General features: G+C 41.0%; 1 protein-coding gene across 1 annotated transcript; it reads right to left on the bottom strand.

The window, feature by feature from the left end:
- Positions 1-3,422: 3,422 nt before the first annotated feature.
- LOC134468758 (uncharacterized) lies at positions 3,423-9,839 on the bottom strand. The gene is made up of 7 exons (XM_063222633.1): positions 9,773-9,839; positions 9,309-9,384; positions 7,162-7,355; positions 5,962-6,116; positions 4,915-5,375; positions 4,296-4,504; positions 3,423-3,623 (listed from the first exon to the last, which is right to left on the bottom strand). Exons 2-7 carry the CDS (start codon positions 9,322-9,324, stop codon positions 3,423-3,425), a joined length of 1,236 nt encoding a protein of 411 aa, XP_063078703.1. The 5' UTR covers positions 9,325-9,384; positions 9,773-9,839.
- Between the last annotated feature and the right edge of the window lie 12,618 nt (positions 9,840-22,457).

Here is a 22,457-nt window from a genome sequence, read left to right as displayed (position 1 = left end):
AAAGAGAGAAAGAGAGATACAGAGACAGAGGAAGGGAAACTATTGTCAATATCTTTATCAATATTTTTAGCTTAACTGCACATTGGGGTTTGGTCAAACAATTTCAATCTACTGTTCTAACACTAACATATAGATTTTTGACAACAAAGTACACTTTGATAAATCACGACTTTAGCAAGGAATGTTGCAATCACAACTTTCACCCTGCTTCCCGCAACTTTTTTTGCATAGAGGCGCTTATAAAGGAGGCCCCCTAGGACTCACGCTTCTTTCTCTGGTGGCATAAATGGACCGCAGCTGTAATGCAAAACATCCACTAGAGGGTGTGTGTGTGTAAGTACAGCTGGATTTTAAAAAAAGGCTTTAAAAAATGGACACCGCCTGTCAGAAACTGGAGTAGAATGAAGTAAGAACACAGGCACAGGGTCTGCATCTCCGGCCTACATAAACATCACCAGGGCCAGTTCTAGTCATTCTGGTGCCCTAGGCGAGCACCCTCTTTCCTTTTTGTGCATTTAGATATGGCATTTGTAAACATAGCTCAGTAGAGTACTTCTGATCGAGCACTGCTGATCTAGTACCCTACATACATAGTGAGTGCCCATGAATTATCATTGTCAATGTAAAGTTTAATATTTTATTCAACTTGATGTTCTAATTTTGAGGGACATTCAGACATTCCTGGCGCCCCCCAGACATTTGGCGCCCTTGGCGACCACCTTGTCTGCTTATGCCTAGCGTCGGCCCTGAACGTCACTTGCTATGTTTATGCCTCCACACTTTGCAAACACAGCATAAACTTATGCGATTGCATTCAAGAGCTTGTGCTCATGTGTTCTCTCATCTATCGGACAGATCATTGTGTTGTTTGGCTGGTTGGGAGTCCTAGAATCCATCCACAGTGATCTTGGGGAGAAACTTTCAGTCAAAGGTGTTTGCCACAATGTGCTTCCGCTTAGGCATCACTAAGACCCGCACCACACCTCTCCACCCTCAGAGCTTAGTTGAGAGGTTCAGTCGCACCCTGGTGGAACAGTTATTACTGAATTCCAACCATAAGCTGGACTGGGACATGCACTGCTACTCAGTTACTCAGTTTTACTGGCATGCCGCACAGCGACCCAGAAGTCCTCTGCATGTACACCTGCTCTCCTCACGCTGGGTCTGGAGCTGAGAACACCTGCAAAGTTGGCTTTCAGGAGAGACGCTCCGCCCATCCCAGTGGGTCCTTGCCACATCCTGGAGCGCATGGGGGAGGTGGTCTATCAGGTGAAACTACCCTTCCAGGATGCAAGGTTGCTGTAGCTGGCACTCTACAGGGGCTCTGCAACAGCGGGAGGGTCTACGGGGACTGCCTTGCACAATGGACCGGCAGCCAGTCTAGAGAGCATCGGAAGTGGGGTCCGCAAGCCCCAAGCCCTCTACACCTCCAGCAGCCAGCCCAGAGAACGCCTGGTCCGGGGTCTTAAAGTGGTGGTTCGCTATTTTAGACATTACGCCCTGTTTGTGTGACTTCTGGCGTGAAGTAGAGATGTTCTCATCACAATTTTGACATTTGGTGCTGAACGGAGCATTTGGGTATCCAAGACTGCAGCCCCCCCCCCACCTTTACATTGACTCCAATAGAGCACTCAAGCAATCGATTATAAAATGGCATTAAACTTTCGTTCGAGAAGGAACTCACCATGTGGTCAGTGGTAGACAGCGATAAATTGACCCGAAAATTACAGCGAAATATGCCTTCTAACTGTTGTTTAGCATTTGGTGGACCTACTTTTCCCCAGACGCCGTTGAATAGCAGTAGACATCCAGCCAGTAGGTAGCAATAGTGTGTTGTTTATGTAGACATCAAGGAGCGAGGTAGAACGGTTATCTTTGAGCGGGACTGGCTACAAAAACTACAGCTTGCATACAAACCATAGATAGTCAAACGCACTCCCATTCCCTGTCGCACGGAGTAATATACTAGTCAAATCAATACAATCAATGAAGACAGACAATAATGATAATATATCTTCTCTGGAAGCGTATTTCGCTGTGATTTTCGAGCCAACGTATCGCTGCCCACCTCTGACCACTCGGTGAGTTTCATATCTCTGCAAACGAAAGTTTAATGCCATTTTATGATCGATTGCTTGAGTGCTTCATTGGAGTCAATGTAAAGGTGGGGGGGGCTGCAGGCTTGAATACCCAAATGCTCCGTTCAGCACCAAATGTCAAAATTGTGATGAGAACATGTCTACTTCACCCCAGAAGTCACACAAACAGGGCTTAATGTCTAAAATAGCGAACCACCACTTCAACGGCAAGCTCCGTTCCATCTACACCCTGGCCCCAGGGGCGGCCACGGAGAAGAGAAGAAGTGTGCCGCTGAGACTTTGTCCTCAGAGAAGGACTTCAGTAACGGGGGTATCAAAACAAATCTTTTGCCAACTTTAATATTATTATTATTATTATTTTAAACTTTATTGCGATAGGACAGTGTGAGAGAGACAGGAAGCAAGTTGGGAGAGAGAGATGGGGAAGGATTGGCAAATGACCCGGGCCGGAATCAAACCCGCATCGTCAGTGTAGTAACTAGTAGTGCCCTACCATTAGACCACAGCAGGGCCCTTTAGCCAACTTTCATGTGTCTTGCCATGTTCTCCATCTGTCTTTCACATTATTGAATGACTTTATGACAAGAATCTATGTTGCTCAGCTTTGTTTGATGGCTTGTGACCATCCACCTTCCTCTTGATTACAGATTTATTAAAGGAGATGGTTATAAGGGATGGTTATCGATGGATAGAATGTGAGTTGATGGTGAGGGGTGAATTAGAACAGGGGTTCCCAAACCCTATATACCCGTAGATTCCAGCCTAGGCCTCTATTACATGGGTGATGACACTATTTTTCTGTGCTCCCTCTTTCACAACCATAGTCTACGGTAGGTCTGTGAGTCAGTGCTCCACTGGGATGTATAAAACAACAAACGAGAACAGTCATGTTTAAAGATGCAATAGATTACAGTTTACTAATACAGTTAATAATACGTAACTATGGGGAATATTGTTTACAGTTTGTAGATTATTTCTGGTATATGTTATACAGGTAGATTTGTTCAATTATTTATTGCTCATCTGCCACGGTCCCCCTAGCAACATCTAGCGGCCCCCACTTTGAAAACCACTAAATTAGAATGAGTTAAATCAGGTGAAGTGCATCCATTAGCAGAGAATGTCAAGTACAGAGCACAATAACTGCACACATTTTGCTTTTTAGGGCCACATTTTATTTTAATCCATGTTTATCGTTGTCACAGAATGTAAAATAACACATGACAAATAGTCCAGGAGAAAACAATGAACAGTGGCTGTAGTAGGCCAATGCTGTGCTATCACAGCAATACCCAGTGCTGCCTATTAAATGCTATCAGTAGCCTAGTAGGTCACGCTGTTGCTGTCTTCAATTGGCTTTTGGTACAACTCCTTCAGCCTGTGATTCACTTCAAAGATCTGTTGCTGCTTCTGGGCATCAGACATTGATGCAGGGTTGGTCTCCAGGAACCTGTAGGCTTCCTTGGATTGGAAGTCGAAAATTTCTTTTGACTTCATGCAGGACTGTCCAAATGCCCGCCAAGCCTGGAATCAAGACAGAAATCAGAAATCAGAATTTGAAATTAAGACAGTAAGTAACCTGTAAGTCATTCTGCATCCTCAACCTGTGAGGGGTAGCCCACCATGATTGTGAACCACTGCCATAGAGGCATTTGGCGTCCGTTTTTCACGTTTCTCATTTTTGCAAATTGGGCCTAAATTATGATGAAAACTACATTATACTACCCCCTTGACCCACCCCCTGCCTACACCCCTGTTTAAAACTTTGAAATGGTGCTGCAACTGAATTAGCTAATACTGTATCACAATGGACATTACAAAATAACTGATTTAGTGCAAATCAATGGCAAGTTTTGTTTTGTGGATATTGCGCAACCTAATTTCCCCCCCTCAGAGCCCCAGATCGTTTTCCTTTATGTTACTCAGATATACTTGATTCATCTGCTTTTAGAGCAACCGTCCTGTCACATTTTGGTTGTAATGTTGAAGTTTCTATTGAAATGTGGCAATATTTATACAGGTCACACATTCCTGTTTTATCATTTTTGTAGTTGAAACTTAATAGTTTGCAGGGAGGTAATTGAATTTGCTTCAGTCAGCATGGTATAAAATGAGCGTAACTTAAGTACATGTTTATTTAGGAGATACAGTACGTTTCAAAAGATTATTTTCCCTGCATGTGTAGGAATTGCGTACCTTCTCCGCTTCACAGATCGAGTACAGGTAGATCTCCTTGAAAAATTCCAGATCCTCCAGCAGGTCAGTCCCAGCAAATGTCTGCTGTTCCAGCTTCTTCAGAATCTCTGAAACATGGTTCCAGAACCTCAGGATCTGGACCAGAACACTCTGAATTCTGACCAGACAATACTTCACTTCCTCAAGGTGCTCCGGAGAGGGAATTGAACCTAGATGAAGATATAAAGCATGTTTAAAGGTATTGGCTAAACAGTTTAGAAATAAAACTCCGCCTGGCGCCACCTTGTTTATAGGAGTTCATATTAGATTCATATTCATGTTAGAGACCAGTTAGTCAAGCAGTGGTCAACATGGATGTGGAGGTTCCTCTTAGGAAACTGAAAAGACATATTGTGTGCAAAGACATATCTTCTCCATTTACACCACTTTGAATTTCCAGAAATAAATATTTTACCTGAAAAATACAGTTTCAATGAGCAGCGTAGTTGCAATACCTACTCTGTCCACCATCCTACACAGTGCACCTTTAAACCGAACACTGACATCTTTTTGCTTGAAAACATAATACTCAGTGCATGTATCTGCACTCAGTGGACACAATCATCTGTTTGAACCTTACCGTCTTTCAGTTCCAAATCCACCAGCTCCATCTTCTTGGCCATCAGATTAGTCTGAACCTGCTGTTCTCTCTGTCTCAGGTTTCTGACCTCTTGCATGTGGCCCTGCAACACCTGGTGCAGCTGGTTCAGGGTGTCCCTGTTGGAGTTGCGCGTGGCCGCTATCTCAGCGTCAGAGGGCCCGCAGGTCCAGGAGATGAAGCCGAAGCAAAAGGTGGTTCTGGCAGCGAACCGTTTGTCGCACGAAGCCATGTGCGAAATTTGTTGGTCAACTCTGCCCGATGCTCCGTTTACTTGTTGCTGTTTAGACGCAATTTGTGAATCAATTGTTTGCAGCTGACTTTTGAATTGTTTTAGCTGGTCGTCCACGGCCTTCATCTTCTCATTAAGTACGCGCTTCTCTTCTTTTTTCTCGTAGATGGTACTAGTGCTGTTACTCAATTCCTTGTTTTCGTTTGTATACCTGCGAAAGCAAAGACAAAGATTTAGGCAGGAATATAGGCTACTTGCAGTGTGACTTCATGTAAGCATACAGCTGTGTGTGAGTAAGCACACAAAGTTGTTGCAGAACTATCAGAACACTAACAATAGGTCTACTGGTGGTGGTATCGTTTAGGGGGCACATAGCCAATGAGGCATTCCTAAGAAAATCTGCCATTGGATGTCTCTCAATGTCACAGACCTATGCAATTTCTCAGGTTGTGTCAGCATTGCAACCTGCATAGCGTCTGCATACCGTAACTTGTGTTCAAGTGAGCTACTGCATGCAAAATACGTGTGAAAACGGACATTAGATCACGCTGCCTCAATATTAGCCGACAGGAAATGGATGTAAAAGTGACATTATCACATATTCTTCACTTGTGAACTGTAAGCACAGTGTCTCTTTAAATATAAAATTATTGGTATTGATGACAAGACAAGACAGAGACCTTTCCAAAGATGTATAACAGCAGCTGACATGCACAGCGCTAATTAAAAAAGTAAAATATTGTGTTGTAAATGTCCCATGGAATTCAAACCGGTTAAACAACTTGTTTAACACATACCCGTCCACCATCTTCTGAGCGTCTTCGATGATCTCCGTAATCCAGTCTTGGGCCTTTGCCAAATACGTCTTCGCCATATCTACCCTGCACTTCTGCACAGCTACTTTGAGAATGGGGAAGAGGGTCTTCACCAGGTTGTCACTGGTGCACAGACACTGAGAAAGAGTACAGGCAAACATTTAATACATTGAGTACCTCACCCTTTTCAGAATGTTTAGAAAACAAAAATGAAAACGTCATTTTACGGGTGTGGGTCGAGACGTAAGGTATGGCATTCAAAAATGTAAAATTACGGGTGCTCAATGACAGTAGTAAAACACAGTAGTCAATAAGTCCAAATTCAAGCCTAACTATACATTTAAATCCCAATCAATGGACCTCACAGTCATAACTAAAAAAGGACCTCAATTTCGGGACTGGCAATAAAAGGGTGAATTAATATATTTTTTACACCACTGCTTCACAACCCACCCAGGACCCGTCCCCAAGCCACTTTTGGGTCTCGACCCACCAGTGCACTACATTAAATTACACTTAGCTGATGCTTTTACCCAAAGTTACTTATAAATCTTACAGGGTATTGGTTACAATCCCTGGAGCAGTGCAGGGATAGGTGTCTTCATCAATGTGCACTTCAGCCGTGGAGGGAGGAAGGGATTGGTAAGGGTGGGGGTGAACCAGCACCACTGTGATCTACAGTCCGACTCCCCAACCTTTTTTGAACTTTAAGGCCCTTTTCTGGTTTTTCTGCAATGTTTTGATATCCACCTCACCGTCTTTTTGATGTTTGCTGCTGCTGTGTCCGTTAATAAAGCTATTCTGTCTCAATTGGCTTTAAAATAAAGGCATGTCCAAATAAGTTCTTAAAAATCACCTTAAACATTTGTTTTCAAGAGTATGCATCTCACTAAGTGGTTAGGGGTGCTCACTGGTATTCCCTAACACGGTAAGAATGAGTGTAAAAGGCAACATGGGACTTGACAGGCTACCCCCTTGTATAGGATGGGGCACCAATGCAATTGTGTTGTGTGTGCTGTGTTGAAAATTGTACTTTTCCAGTGGAACTGTGGCTTTTTAAGCTTTAAATAAGTCCTGTGAAGTGTCACTTTTACAGAAGGGCATGAGGTTTATTAAGCTTCTGTAAGTCGTATAATCTTTCAGATGCTTCAAGCAACTAGACTGGTTGACGTGTCTCTTTACCTTAAACATGACTTTCTCTGAAGACACAAAGAGGAGTCTGGCGCTCAGCGCTCTCTCTCGAATCATCTTCTCCAGCTCTGTGAATCCGGCCAGGTAGAGGTAAGACAGCTGGAAGAGCAGTGCAGTCCTCTCCGCAGCAGGCAGGAGGTCCGCAATGAAGCTCGGAGAAAGCACCGGTGAGAAGGTCTGCATATCTGTGTGGCAAAATTACAGACATGTCCGCCTGTGTTAATACAACAGATCTTGCACAATATTCCAATACAATAGTCAAGTCAAGTCAAGTAGGTTTTATTGTCAATTTCTTTACATGCACTGGTCATACAAAGAATTTGAAATTACATTTCTTGCTTTCCCATACAGACATAGACTAATTAAGGTAAGGACATAGACAGTATAGACATAGACAGTACTTATACATGGACTTAAGACAGTATGGACATAGACAGTGCTCATACAGACATTTAAAGTGCAAGACTGGACAACAGAAGACTTGTAGAGGACATACATTAAGAGGTATTTGTTGTGTTTTTGTGCTTTTCCTAAAAAAAGTCCTTTATAGCGTTCTGACATGGTAATAGTAGCATTTTGAAGAAAATAAATATAAAAAGGTCTGTCAAGTACACCAGCAGCAGTGTGTGTTTGTGTGTGTGTGTGTGTGTGTGTGTGTGTGTGTGTGTGTGTGTGTGTGTGTGTGTGTGTGTGTGTGTGTGTATGTGTTTAGTGCAGGTAGAAGGTGCGGTGTGCGTCTTGTGTGTGTGTTCGTGTGTCTGTGTGTGTGTGTGTGTGTGTGTGTGTGTGTGTGTGTGTGTGTGTGTGTGTCAGTGTGTGTATGTTGGGTTTAGTGCAGAAAGTGCAGTGTGCTTGTGTGTGTGTGTGTGTGTGTGTGTGTGTGTGTGTGCATGTTTTGAGTTAGTGCAGGTTGAAAGTTCAGTCACAAGTATAGTAGTGCAGGTGGAATGTTCAGTCGCAGATATGGTGGTGGGGGATGGGGAGGGGGGGTTGTCAGTGGCCTTGCTGGCTAGAGGCTGACAGTGGGAGGGGGAGGGATTGTCAGTGGCCTTGCTGGCTAGAGGCTGACAGTGGAGGGAGAGTGGGTTGAGTGTTCAGCATCTTGATCGCTTGGTGCATTGTGCTGCTCGCCAGCCGGGTGGTACGGGAACGGAGGCGCCTGTACCTCTTTCCAGAGGGCAGGAGGCTGAACAGTTTGTGTGCAGGGTGGCTTGTGTCTTTGATGATCATCAGTGCTTTCCGGGTGAGGCGTGTGGTGTAAATGTCCTGCAGGGAGGGGAGTGGTACTCCAATGATCTTCTTCGCTGTGTTCACAACACGCTGGAGTGTCTTCCTGTTTTTCTCCGTGCAGCTTCCTCCCCACACTGTGATGCAGTTGGACACGACGCTCTCTATGGTTCCTCTGTAGAATGTTGTCATGATGGAGGGTGTAGCACTTGCCTTCTTTAGTTTGCGCAGGAAGTAGAGACGCTGATGGGCCTTCTTCGCCAGTGATGTAGTGTTGGTGGTCCAAGAGAGGTCGTCGCTGATGTGCACTCCAAGGAACTTGGTGCTGCTCACTCTCTCCACAGCATCGCCGTCGATGGTCAGTGGTGGCAGTTGTTTTTGGACCCTTTGGAAGTTGACAACAATCTCCTTGGTCTTGTTGACATTCAGCAGGAGGTTGTTGTCTTTGCACCATCTGGCCAGCAGGTCTACTTCTTCTCTGTAGTGAGTCTCATCGCCCTTGGTGATGAGGCCCACCAGTGTTGTATCATCCGCAAACTTCACTAGATGGTTAGTGCTGTGGGTCGTTGTGCAGTCGTGTGTCAGCAGCGTGAACAGCAGGGGGCTGAGAACACAGCCTTGCGGAGCCCCCGTGCTCAGGGTCAGGGTGCTCGAGGTGTTGTTCCCTACCCGTACTGCTTGTGGTCTTTGCATCAGGAAGTCCAGCAGCCAGTTGCAGAGGGAGGTGCTGAAACCTAGTTTGTCCAGTTTTCTGATGAGTTGTTGTGGTATTATGGTATTGAATGCTGAACTGAAGTCAATGAACAGCATTCTCACATTCTCACAATACAATACAAAACACTTTTTATGAATATTGTTTTTTTTTTTTACATTGAACACAAATGTGGTATCAAGATGTTATCACTTTTTACCTTTGCTTTGAGACATGGTTTCAGTGAGGATGCTGATTGGCTGGTGAAAAGGAACACTAAGGTTCTTGATTGGCTGCTTTGAAAGGAACATAACACATGTTGGGTCAGAAAAACACATTACATTACACAACACATTAATCTGTGGTAGATGGATAACAGAAGAATAGAGTAGAATAGAATATATAGTATTGGTATTATCACTTTACGCTAATCACTTTACACTCCAATGAGAACCTTGCATAAATATGATACAGATGAAGCATCTCATCTAGCAGTGCAACTATGAAATGCATATAGAGGATTCTAATTTTCAGTATAACATGCAGCACAATGTGTTAAAGCGATCAAGTTTGGACCGCATACCAAAACAGTTAATTAGGCTAATAGAGGCATAACGGTATGAAACATTTTTTGTGAATGAAGTAATGACCACTTAAAGATAATGATAAAAAAATAAAACTTACCAGGTGTGTGTGGAGATGATGAGTGGAGTGTCAGCTCACAGCTGTGTGATATATATACTCTGCACTCCACCTTGTGATGTTGCAACGCACAAACACTTTCCTGCGAACTCCACCTGCTGATGTGAGGATGAGATGACAACAGACATCCTTGAGGGCACACACAGGCATGCATGCACACAAGCACACGCACGCACGCACACACACACACACACACACACACACACACACACACACACACACACACACACAACTGTGTTGTGCAATGGATTGCCGGGGGTGCTTCAATGCAATGGTTCTTAACTGGAATAGGCTTGGGACCCACAATTTTCATGATGTGTGTGACCCAGTTCTCGTGCCTTTGGAATCTTCAAATAATTATCATAAATAGATCTATCTGTTTGATAATATGCACCAGCTATGGAAATGACATGCTGACATATAACATATATCAACTACAGTGGAGAGGAGGATTATGCATGTTTCACTCTCTCATGGACATCACATCCATTTATTCCATACAACATTGTTTCAATTTTGTGACAATAAAAGTTTATATATTGCTCCACAACCAATTCAGGAGCCCTCAGCGACCCACTTTTGTGTTCACCAGTTAAGAAACTTTGCTTCAATGGACATGTATTTTGTCCTCACTTGGCATTTCAAAGAAAATATGCCATTACAAGCTGTACAAGCCCCTTTACAGTAGGCTACTGTAAATACACAGCTGTGTAGCCATAACTATAGATAATAGCTTCATAGCCCCACTCACAGTACACTACCCAGTGTATCCCCTTTACAGCAGACTACTGTAAATAACCAGATTTATGGCCTCTTTAGATAGCAAGCTGTGTAGCCCCTTTGCCGTAAACACATGGTAGGCCTGCTTCCATGTTTCTCTGTGTGGCAGATATCAAGGGCAAGTTTGTATTTCTTACTATTGGCTGATGGCATTATTATTCAGTCTCATGATGACATACAGTATCATGACACATTATGACATATAAACCTTTACATAAATCTTAACAAAAATGTTTCTTCTCATCTAAGACTAATATGAAACATAATGTACCACATCTTCTTTCATTGACATTATTTTTTTAAAGGAAAATAACAGTTTTGTAGGCTTTTAACCAATGTTACGAAAAAACAAGGCGTCACGTCTCCCACCCAAACACAAATTAAACTACAGTATTGAAAAACTGTTAAAATAATCTGGATCATAACACTTTCAAAAAACCATGTGCAGCCCACATCACTGGCTGTCACAGGATCATTGGCAAGTAGACAATGACAAGTACAGTCTTGAATACCAGTACTTCTCTAGAATAGATGCACCCGAATATGACTCATATGACATGATGACGCATATGCGTGTGTATCAATCAGGTTTGTATATTGCATAATGCTGCCATTGGGGACCATTTCTTCAGAATTCATCACAGCACAGTATTTCATTTTAACCACCCACACCTCACTGGTTGACAAGGCAACAGTTGGCCAGAGTCCCAGGTCTCACATACAGTAGGTGGCATAGTGTAGGTCACTTGTATAGAGTACCAGGTGGCATAATGTAGGCTACCTATTTACAGTACCAGGTGGCATAGTGTAGGCTACCTATTTACAGTACCAGGTGGCTTATGCCTTGTGTACACCAAGCGCGACCAACGCTACCTGGGCGGCGGAAGTACAGTAAAGCCTTGTGCACCGCACACCTAGCTGATCCAACCAGACTTTCCAACTACGACTAGTCAGTAGTATGTCTGCTCCTTTTGGTCTTGATCAGACAGTTTTCTTCCCAATCTTTCACTTGGCACCAAAGTGACTTACTGTGATTTAGTTTAAAAGTAGGCTCTACAGTTTCTGAAGCAAAGTGGGGTCTCTTGCTTAGGGCACCTATCAGTGATTGTACATAGATAGGCCTATTTGGTGGTCCTTGGCAAAACATAGACAGGGGAATTACTTCTGCTGGTCTGTAGCGGGGCTCATTGTAGGGGGGCCCTACACTCAATACACTGAGCCAAAATATAAATCAATACATAGACATTTAGTCTGTCATTCTGCCTACTGTGTATAACACACAGTAAGCATAGCAAAAATATCAATATTATGAATATATATATATATATATATATATATAAATAAATATACGGTAACACTTCCAAATAAGGGGCCATAATTAACAGTAAAGTAGCTACAACCTAATACTTAAGTAAGGGTTAATAATCATTATTTAATGCCACATTAGACACATATTAATTGTTATTAATGCATATGTTGAACATTAGTAAGCAGTTACTTAACTATTAGATAACTATTACCTTTTGTTACAAGTTAATAGCATATTATTATTTAACTAATAGATAAGTAAGGGCACAGTTAATAGTTAAGTAGCCATCAGGTCATACTTAACTAAGGACCAAAATTAACACTTACTTAATACAAAAGCAAGGCATAACTAATGGTTAATTAATACATAAATATTGGGTTTTGGGACCCTTATATTAGAGTTGGCTGAGGATAACTAATGTTTAATTAATAGATAGATATTGGTGTTTGGGACCCTTATATTAGAGTTGGCTGCGGATAACTAATGGTTAATTAATCGATAGATATTGGTGTTTGGGACCCTTATAATAGAGTTGGCTGAGCATACCTAATAGTCAAGTAATTCATCTACTGTGACATCTAGTTTTCACTCGTTCAAATCACTGTAATAGTGGCAACAGGAGCCATTATATAGCAAGGATTGGACGTACACTTCTCAATGATGGTGGGGTGATGTGATGTAATTTTTTCATGTACCACTTATTAGTTTTAACGGTAAAAACCCTACAATAAATGCAGAACATTATGAAGAGTAATAGTTTTGAAGCGAAACTAAACCATTCCTTTGTGATAATTAGGTTAATGTTTGAGAATATTAGCTCCAAGAATAGCAGTGCATGATGGGTACGCAATCTATAGACAACAATAATTCGGTATTATTTAATTATTAGATATGCCTTACTTTTGTATTAAGTAAGTGTTAATTAAGGTCCTTAGTTAAGTATGACCTAATAGCTACTTAACTATTAACTGTACCCTTACTTATCTATTAGTTAAATAATTATATGCTATTAACTTGAGACACATGGTAAGGGGGCATATATATAATTATAATTAACATAATTAACAGCAAATTAGCTATAACCTAATACTTTAGTAACAGTTAATAATACTACTTAATGCCACATTAGACACATATAACTTGTTATTAATTCACATGTTAAACATTAGTAAGCAGTTACTTAACTACTAGATAACTATTACCATGTGTCTCAAGTTCATAGCATATAATTATTTAACTAATAGATAAGTAAGGGTGCAGTTAATAGTTAAGTAGCTATTAGGTCATACTTAACTAAGGACCTTAATTAACACTTACTTAATACAAAAGTAAGGCATATCTAATGATTAAACAATACCGAATTATTGTTGTCTATATTGCGTACCCATCATGCACTGCTCTTCTTGGAGCTAATATTCTCAAACATGAACCTAATTATCACAAAGGAATGGTTTAGTTTCGCTTCAAAACTGTTACTCTTCATAATGTTCTGCATTTATTGTAGGGTTTTTACCATTAAATTTAATAAGTGGTACATGAAAAAATTACATCTCATCATCCCACCATCATTGAGAAGTGTACGTCCAATCCTTGCTATATAATGGCTCCTGTTGCCACTATTACAGTGATTTGAACGAGTGAAAACTAGATGTCACAGTAGATGAATTACTTAACTATTAGGTATGCTCAGCCAACTCTATTATAAGGGTCCCAAACACCAATATCTATCGATTAATTAACCATTAGTTATCCGCAGCCAACTCTAATATAAGGGTCCCAAACACCAATATCTATCTATTAATTAACCATTAGTTATCCTCAGCCAACTCTAATATAAGGGTCCCAAAATCCAATATGTATGTATTAACTAACCATTAGTTATGCCTTACTTCTGTATTAAGTAAGTGTTAATTGTGGTCCTTAGTTAAGTATGACCTGATAGCTACTTAACTATTAACTGTGCCCTTACTTATCTATTAGTTAAATAATAATATGCTATTAACTTGTAACACAAGGTAATAGTTATCTAATAGTTAAGTAACTGCTTACTAATGCATTAATAACAATTAATATGTGTCTAATGTGGCATTAAGTAATGATTATTAACCCTTACTTAAGTATTAGGTTGTAGCTACTTTACTGTTAATTATGGCCCCTTATTTGGAAGTGTTACCAAATATACGTATATATATATATATATATATATATATATATATATATATATATAATATTCATATTTTGCAATGCTTACTGTGTGTTATATATATAAATCGCATTGCGATATTATGTTGTCAATGGTAATGAACAAACAGAGAGCTCAAATCACTCACACACACACACAAATACAGAAAAGACAATACATGGAAACATAGATCAGTGCAGCTATCACAAGTTTTGGGCCAAGATTAGATGTGGCTTGTCCGTTTTGTGTGTATGTTTGGACAGGACTTGATTGTAGGACTTTGTGCAGTGTCACAGGAAGTAGGCTACTGTATTTGTGTGCTAACAGCAGCAGAAATAGGCTACACCTTAAATTCTGATGAATAGTTTCGTAACAGTTTGTCAGTTTGGTTGGTGCTTGGTCAGAGTGATAGTGAGATTTTGTGCATTGTCAGAGGAAGCAAATCTACATCTGAAATTCCAATGAAAATTTTGTAACAAATGTTCAGTTTGGTAGGGCAAGGCAAGTAGTATTTTGCCTGAATTGCATAATTTGCAGTGTTCACCAAAGCTTTAAAACGGCCAATATTCTGTTTTTGATCAATATCCCTCTAAGGAAGTGCACTTGAAAAGAATGAATTAGCATTTATGAATTTATGAATCAGCATTTACTGTGCTGTTCCAACTTGTTTAGCTTGCCCTCACAACTGACGTGTTTTGAAAATCCTTGCATACAATTGGATAAACTATCTGTCCATCATCTTTACTGACGTGCCACTTGAGCCCCTCACCTTGGACTCGACCTGTGATGCAGCTGAGAACGACAGGTGTTGGAAGAGCCATAATGACGCCGATCTTTGGAAAATGCAACCCGGCGGTCTTGGTTGGTTCATTCGTTCAGAAATCATTTTGTCTTTCACGAGACTCAGATGGTTGTGTGAGGAAACCGGAATGGCTAGCGTGGAGTTTGGTGAAACGCAGCCAGATGGCATAAGTCAGGTTAGAGATTTCCACCAAAAGCTTTAACCTCATAGCCCCATAATGCACTATAATTGGTCATTGCCATTCTGGTGTCTTAACGTCTTAATACACGCCATAGCTCCAGGGACACACTGTAATAGACATTGAAAAGTTAACTACCATAGTACTACAATACTATATGACGTAACACGGGGTCTTCAGTAAATTTAATGCTGTGCATTAATGGGTTAAAAGGGTCAAGTTTAGAATGCTGCGGGCTAGCTCAGGACAGCTCCTCACTACAAATACAGACTTGCCTTGTCCTTCTAATGTCCCAACTTTGACTGTACTCCAACCTATAGGAACCAAGTTTACAGTAAATTGCAGCTTTTGTTTTACCACTTTGAATGTGAGATTGGTGCTGTTGGGATTTTACACAACTCTGATTTTTCCACATGAAGCTGAACATCTAGAGTTTGTTTCCCATCACATGTGTACTCTTCTGCTGTGTGTGTGTGTGTGTGTGTGTGTGTGTGTGTGTGTGTGTGTGTGTGTGTGTGTGTGTGTGTGTGTGTGTGTGTGTGTGTGTGCATGAAGCAAGGGCCAGGCATGGGGCCAGGCATGGGGCAAGAGCATGGGGCAAGAGCATGGGGCAAGGCTTGTCACAGCTCCTCTGGGGTGAATTTCTCAAAACCAAAGTTGCTTACTACATTAGCTACTTCGTTGTTTTCAATGCATTTTCCCATTGGCAACTACCGAAGTTGTTAACAGGTTACCAACTTCCCTTTTGAGAAACTCACCCCTGCTTTGAGATAATCACATACCGATGTACAGTAAGTGTTGCATTAAAAGTTAGCGTTCTCAGCATGGGAAAGTCACCCTGGCCCAGATCACTGAACCCCTTATAGGATTAATAGCATGTCCTTAGCCTACAGTATATGCAAAATAAAATAGCAATATAGGCCTATAGAACCCAACCGCTCTTCACTTTCCCTCCGTGCTCCAGGTGGATTACCCCAGGGCAACACTCATGCAAGGGAAAAAGCAAAGTCCCAGTTCTCACATATCAGGTGGGATAGTGTACTTACTGTATTTAAGATTTAAAACACATTGACACACACACACACACACACACACACACACACACACACACACACACACACACACACGCACGCACTTACAGGCACATGAGACACAATTTCCTCTTTATGTCGCTTATGCCAGGTTGTAAAGTTGGATCCTGTCGTCTGTTGCCATCTAGTCACAGAGTATCCTTTCAAGCAATGGCATCTCATTTAACTGAGTGTCTCTTCCCTTGCCAGCGTGTAGCCTACAGTATAGTCAATCCTTATACTAATACTTAATAATAATATTTACTTTAATCAATCTATATCCTTACACATAATTTTGATATTTGTAGTTTGGCAGTAATCTGCTTTTTTATTCTTAGATATATCAGTGAATGACATGAATGCAATCACAAAACATTTTTTTTTAAAAAATCATCTTCACTCATGCAAAATGCATTCTGTGTTTATGTTGGTTTAGTATAGTTCATAGTTCAGTTGATTTATTTTGACAGGGACCATGTGCAAAGTATATTAGTAACAAAAAGTAAAGAGATGACCTTCACCAGATTATAGCTACAAGCTAATTTCCATCTGCAGTCCCTGGGCAGGTGAAAATACAATAAAAGCTACTCAGGCATTTAAACACACACACTCACCCTTAACAACCAGCCCCCCCAACCAACACACACAAAATAAAAAAGGTTATCATCAAGTCATATCAATAATTGCAATCACTGTTGGTTAGTGCTGACAAGACTGATTACTTAAAGGCCATTTTTTCACTTCACATGGGAAAGTAGCCAATAGTTGCTGAATGATATACTGTATTGTGGAGCATTAGGAATATTGCATAGTACCTTACTCCATAAACAACATTGTTGCCACCATTTCATCTGCAGGCTCATTAATGATGAATTTATTAGCTTCTCAACACAAGCAGCGCTAACTAACTATAGTGTTTGTATTCCAAACCGTGCATGCTTAACAGCTCCAAGAACCAAGGCAAAGTTTATTTCTGTTCTACAACCCCACCTGCTGGTACAGTTCAACACAGCAGAGCCCCTTGGCGATGAGAAAAAGATTAATTTGTGATCCTCTGGAAATGGCAGAAATGTAAAAATAGTTGGATTTGCATTATGTGCTGTATAGTGTCACTAAACTGTATGTATATGATGTAATGTATTTCAAAAACGCTATAAACGCTATTAAATCCCTGATGATGATGGCAAACAAACTTTTGAAAACATGCTCTCACATCTTCCTGGTTCTCTCATGTGAATCTATGGAAAAACCCACGCAACCCCAAACAAAATTGACAAACAAGAAAACAAAATAAACTAAATTGTTGCCATGACTTAATCTGTTGGCTTATTAATGATGAATGTATTAGCTTCTCAACACACGAAGCGCTAACTTTAGTGTTTGTTTTATAATAACCCATATCCCAAAGTCAGATTTTACTAGATTTTTAGTATGTCATTTAGTAGGTCCAATAGTAATAGAATCTATGAAACCTTTTGCATTTGCTTGGAGGTGCATTTGCATCGCATAGCCAGAGAACAGCTGAGAACAGGAGAAAGGTTCAATTGAACTATTTAACTGGAGGGGAGGCGAGAAATTATTATTTCCAGAAATTGTGGTAAGGAACTGGTCTTAGCTTTAGAAGGCTTCCAATTCGAATCTGACCTTTACCACCATTGAGTGAAAGCAAAATGCATAGGTCCTTTGAATATGAATAAAATGTGTTAATGTACAGTACGTCAATTGTTTAAGTAGGCAACACATTTTTATGTGAATTAAATAGGCTACCTTTCACAAGTCAGCCAACCGCTTTCGACATCTGCTTTCAGAACTTGCCACTTGTAAATTTTGGCTGATGTACCTAATGAGCGTTGTGTAAAAAAAAAAAAACTTGTTATAAGAAAATCTGATTTTAGGCCTACACTGGTGTAACGGTGTAGACATATTCACATTTTTAAACATAAGAAAAGAAGTGAAAGCCCAACTGGGAAACTTCAACTCCCATTGCCATTGTGACACAGCACTCCACAGCACACAAGTGAACACTGCACAAAAAGAAATTGCATTTATGCCTATCCCGTGCAAGGGGGCAGCCCCAAAGGAGCAGTGCGGCGGGACGGTAGTACTATGCTCAAGGTCCCTCAGTCATGGAGGAGTATGGGGGAGAGCACTGGTTAAGTACTCCCCCTACCAACCTGGCGGGTCGGGAGTCTAACTGGCAACCTTTGGGCTACAAGTCTGACGCCCTAACCGCTTACCCATGACTGCAGATTTTCAGACGGGCATGTTGGAGGGCACCACGTAAACTTGTGCAAACTGCAGAGGGCAACTTCAAGTAAATCCGACAGACTTTTTTTCAGACTATACACTGCTTTGCATGTGGCCTTTTTGTTCCTCAAATGTATGGTTGCTGCAGCCTGAGGTTCTATGACTAAGACCGTCTGAGTGTTTCCCCGCCTTTAATTATCCCTCTTTAAAGCAAACTTAAATTTAATTTCATCTAATGAGAAGTCAAAGTAAGCAAAATAGCACTGAGGTAAGACTATATAGGCTTTGCGGTCTCACTTGGAATACCTCTAAATGCACCTACTGCAATCAGATTACAGGCCCCATTTACAATAGTTTTCAATCACATGCAGAATGCCCTTATGTTGTGCCCTCTAAGACTTATACAACATCGTACAGTAAGTATCTTTTCCATTTATCATATTGTGCTAATCGTATAGACAAGCCAGGTTTTATGAATTTGCGCTGAAAATCTGTTGCACAGATGTTTCTGCTGGGAATTTCAAACTGATCATTACTGCTTTAATTAGGATGTGGGTTTACCACAATGGGCTTCCCTTGGTAAAAGGCACACTGTTGTGAGACTGCTCAACTGGAAGACGTAAAAGGGGACTTGTCTCCTTTTTTGTTCACTTTTTGACATTTGTATCCACTATCTCCCTTTCATTTAGCCATATATGCAGTTGGCATGTATTTGTGACATGCTAAATTGGACGTCCATGTTTTAAGTTTCATGAAAGTTATACAAATAAGCACAAAGATGGACTGAAAATGTTCAGTAAATGTACATAGTACTCTACTCATAATTGAACTGTTCAATTGGATATACTGTACGTAGTCAGAGCAAAAGAAAAATGTCTGACTACCTTAAAACAGCAATTGTAATGGCTCATGTCTACACCCATTTCATCACAGACACACACAAACACAAACAAACACACACACGCACGCAGGCACGCACACACAGACACGCACACGCACACTCACACACACACACACACATCAGTGCACATCTGTGCATTTACTGTAGAGGGAAGGAGATCCCCAGAGTACATTTACAACAGACTGTGTGGGTGTGAGAGTGCGCTTGAACACCAGGTGCAAGAAATATGGGCTACAAACACCAGACTCTCAACTACGCTCCTCCTGTTGACCCGTGTCTGGATTGCTTTCAAGTACACCCTACTGCGGACCTTTTCTTTTCGGATACTTTTTCACTTTTGGAGAAATATAATGCATTTCATGGCTTTTTATGTGGTTCTGAGCGCTCTGGTTTACACACCGAATCAAGGTAAAGTTCTGATCATTTTAGAGGGTAAATTAATGTTTTAAATGTAGTCGACAGTTTCTCCTCTATTTTCTGCTCTTGTTAGGATCTCGTGTCCCATGTTTAAGGACAAAGGCAACACTGATGAATAGTTCTTCAGCTTAATTCAAATAAAATTGTAAACACAACTTCATGAGGAAGTTTGGACAGATAACAAGCACATTAAGACAGGGTACATACATCTATCCATCTGGAACTATTATAATTGAGTTCAAAGAACTTGGTCTTATGTGTTCATCAAATATACAAAAGACTGCTTTCTGGCTAATCTGTTTAAACCTTAGCACACTGAATTGATATTGTTGCACTGTAGTAGCAGTTGCTAATAAATGAGGACTGAGGACAACTGGGGTTGTTAGGGGTGATAGGGGCTCCACAGCAAGTTGAAAGAAAAAGTATAAAAAAACCCATAAATAATTGAATAAGTAATGTTCACCAAAATATGTAAACAAAAATAAGCTAAACAATATTCCCATTGGTAAGAATTGCACTATGATAATCTATTGCATCTCTGAACATTACGACCATTGCACTGACACACAGACATAGATATGGTTGTGAAAAGGGGTTCACAGAGAAAAAAAAATTGTGTCACGACCGGTGTAAGGGGGGGCCTTAGTTGTAAGGGCCTGGCCTTGTCATGGTTAAATTTGGGAATTTCTAATCTAGACCACACCCTTACTGTAAGTGTCTTCAAATAGCTGTTTCAACTGCTCCTAGCAAATGATCAACTAAACTGTTCGAATTGCCTTCCAATGTTTAGTATTGTGCTGCGCTGAATAATGCTTGCATTCTGGTCATAACCATGAGAAAGGGGACATAGTGCTGAGATATCATAAATAAGTCTTATGACAAAAGAAATTTGTAGAAATTTTGTGTACCTCATCAGAACTTGCCTAATAGTGTGAGACACCATTCGTTTGTTTAGGGACTGGTTTTCGATTACTCAAAATAGATGCTTGGACTTTTATACATTTAGGCCTATTTTAAGAACTTTGACCGGAAGCACCTCTCCTTTTATTTTTGGTATGTGCTAATGGTAGCCTAACTATCCATTTTTACAACCCAACCATTTTAACGTTTGTCGTGCTCCCGTCTGCTATACTCACTAAAGTGAGTACACCCCTCACATTCCTGCATATTTGTAAGCAGGGCTGAAAGTAGACGGGTGCGCACAGGTGTGTAGCACCGATATAAAAATTACAGCTGGTGCGCAGTACCAGTAAGATAGGTCTACGATAAGGTTTAATGCTGCAACAAAAACCCACTTTTGAAAAAAGTAAGGTCTGCTATTTTAGTAGAAAACGATAAATATCATATTGAGCTTGTCATGCCATACTGACGTCACTGTGTCAAGAGCCCTATCGCACAAGATGCGTTGTGTTTCCACAAAATAAAAATAATCTATAGCGGAAGTGGTGCCGTCACGATAAAGCCCCGTTTTTCGTGGTTGGGCCACACTTCCTCGGCCAATGCATTTGAATGGGCTGTCCAACTCGTGGTTGATTTACGATTGATGGACCTGTCAAGCTGCCAGGAAAATGTGAGAAAGAAGCGTAGCGTAGAGAAGCGAACATTGCATTGGAAAACACACTGTCCAACTTAATTTGTTTTAGCCTACTTCACAGTGTGATGGGGGCATACATGCTATAATGTAGGCTATCCCATCACTAATAATGTTTCCCTAATCAGTTTTCTGTCTGTATTGGGCCATCAATCGTAAATCTACCACGAGCCGGACAGCCCATTCAAATGCATTGGCCGCGGATGTGTGGCCCAACCACGAAAAACGGGGCTTTATCGTGACGGCACGACGAACATTATAGATTATTGATTGGCGATTCGTGGCTAGCCACATGACGATATAGCGTGCGTTACAGTTAGTTTCAAAGGGGTACTGTTTTCTGGTTCAGTGTTTTATCCCCTCGATTTTCTGCAACAGTTGATGCTGCAGCAGTTGACGCTACCTCAGCCCCTGGAGTCCAAAAGAAGCCCTGCTCAGATGCACTGGTCCAACTTCAGGCCATCCACAGAGACAAACGCTGCTCTTGTGAAAATCTGAAAGATAAGGAGTGCGTTTACTTCTGCCACATTGGAATTGTGTGGCTCAATACACCAAGGTAACTTTTTTTCAATCATGGAATAATTTTTTTATTTGCCGTCATTGGAGTTTGGGTTGGGGGGGGATTAGTTTATTTCATTTTTTAATACTAAGTGGGGAATTGGCAGGCCTATGATGAGGTCAAGAGGATGTTGGGAGGCTTATGATTCGGTCAGGGGCAGGGGCGTCAGCAGACCCAATGCTATACAGGGGCACAGAAGGGCACCAAGAGATAATGCTAGCACGCAAAGTGCAGAGGCAAAACATTTTTTTTTATTATTATTATTTTAAAAAGCTTTTAAATTAATTGTATTATTGCAAGAAGTGCATGTACACTATTTTGGGCACATTCTGTAGATTACTCTGTATGCTAAACTTGAGCTAACCTCCAAGATAGCAAGATTGTTGTTTTCTTTTGTTAAACTCATACCGGGGCACAGTAAATCACTACCCAGGCATGTGCCCCTGTAAAATAGGTCTAGCAACGCCCCTGGTCAGGGGGGGCTTTTCTCAAATAAGGTTGAAAACTTACATATATGGACAGCAGGCTTCTATAGAACTCTGTTAAATGGTTTTGAAGCATCTGTGATTGATCTGAGAAAATACTTCCGCCCAAACAACCAGAAGCATACCGTACCTTAGTAATACTGACA

This window comes from Engraulis encrasicolus, chromosome 18 (genome assembly GCF_034702125.1).
Source record: "Engraulis encrasicolus isolate BLACKSEA-1 chromosome 18, IST_EnEncr_1.0, whole genome shotgun sequence".
NCBI classification, from domain to species: domain Eukaryota; kingdom Metazoa; phylum Chordata; class Actinopteri; order Clupeiformes; family Engraulidae; genus Engraulis; species Engraulis encrasicolus.
Note: the sequence above shows the minus strand (reverse complement) of the source record. Positions and strands in the feature narration are given on the sequence as shown.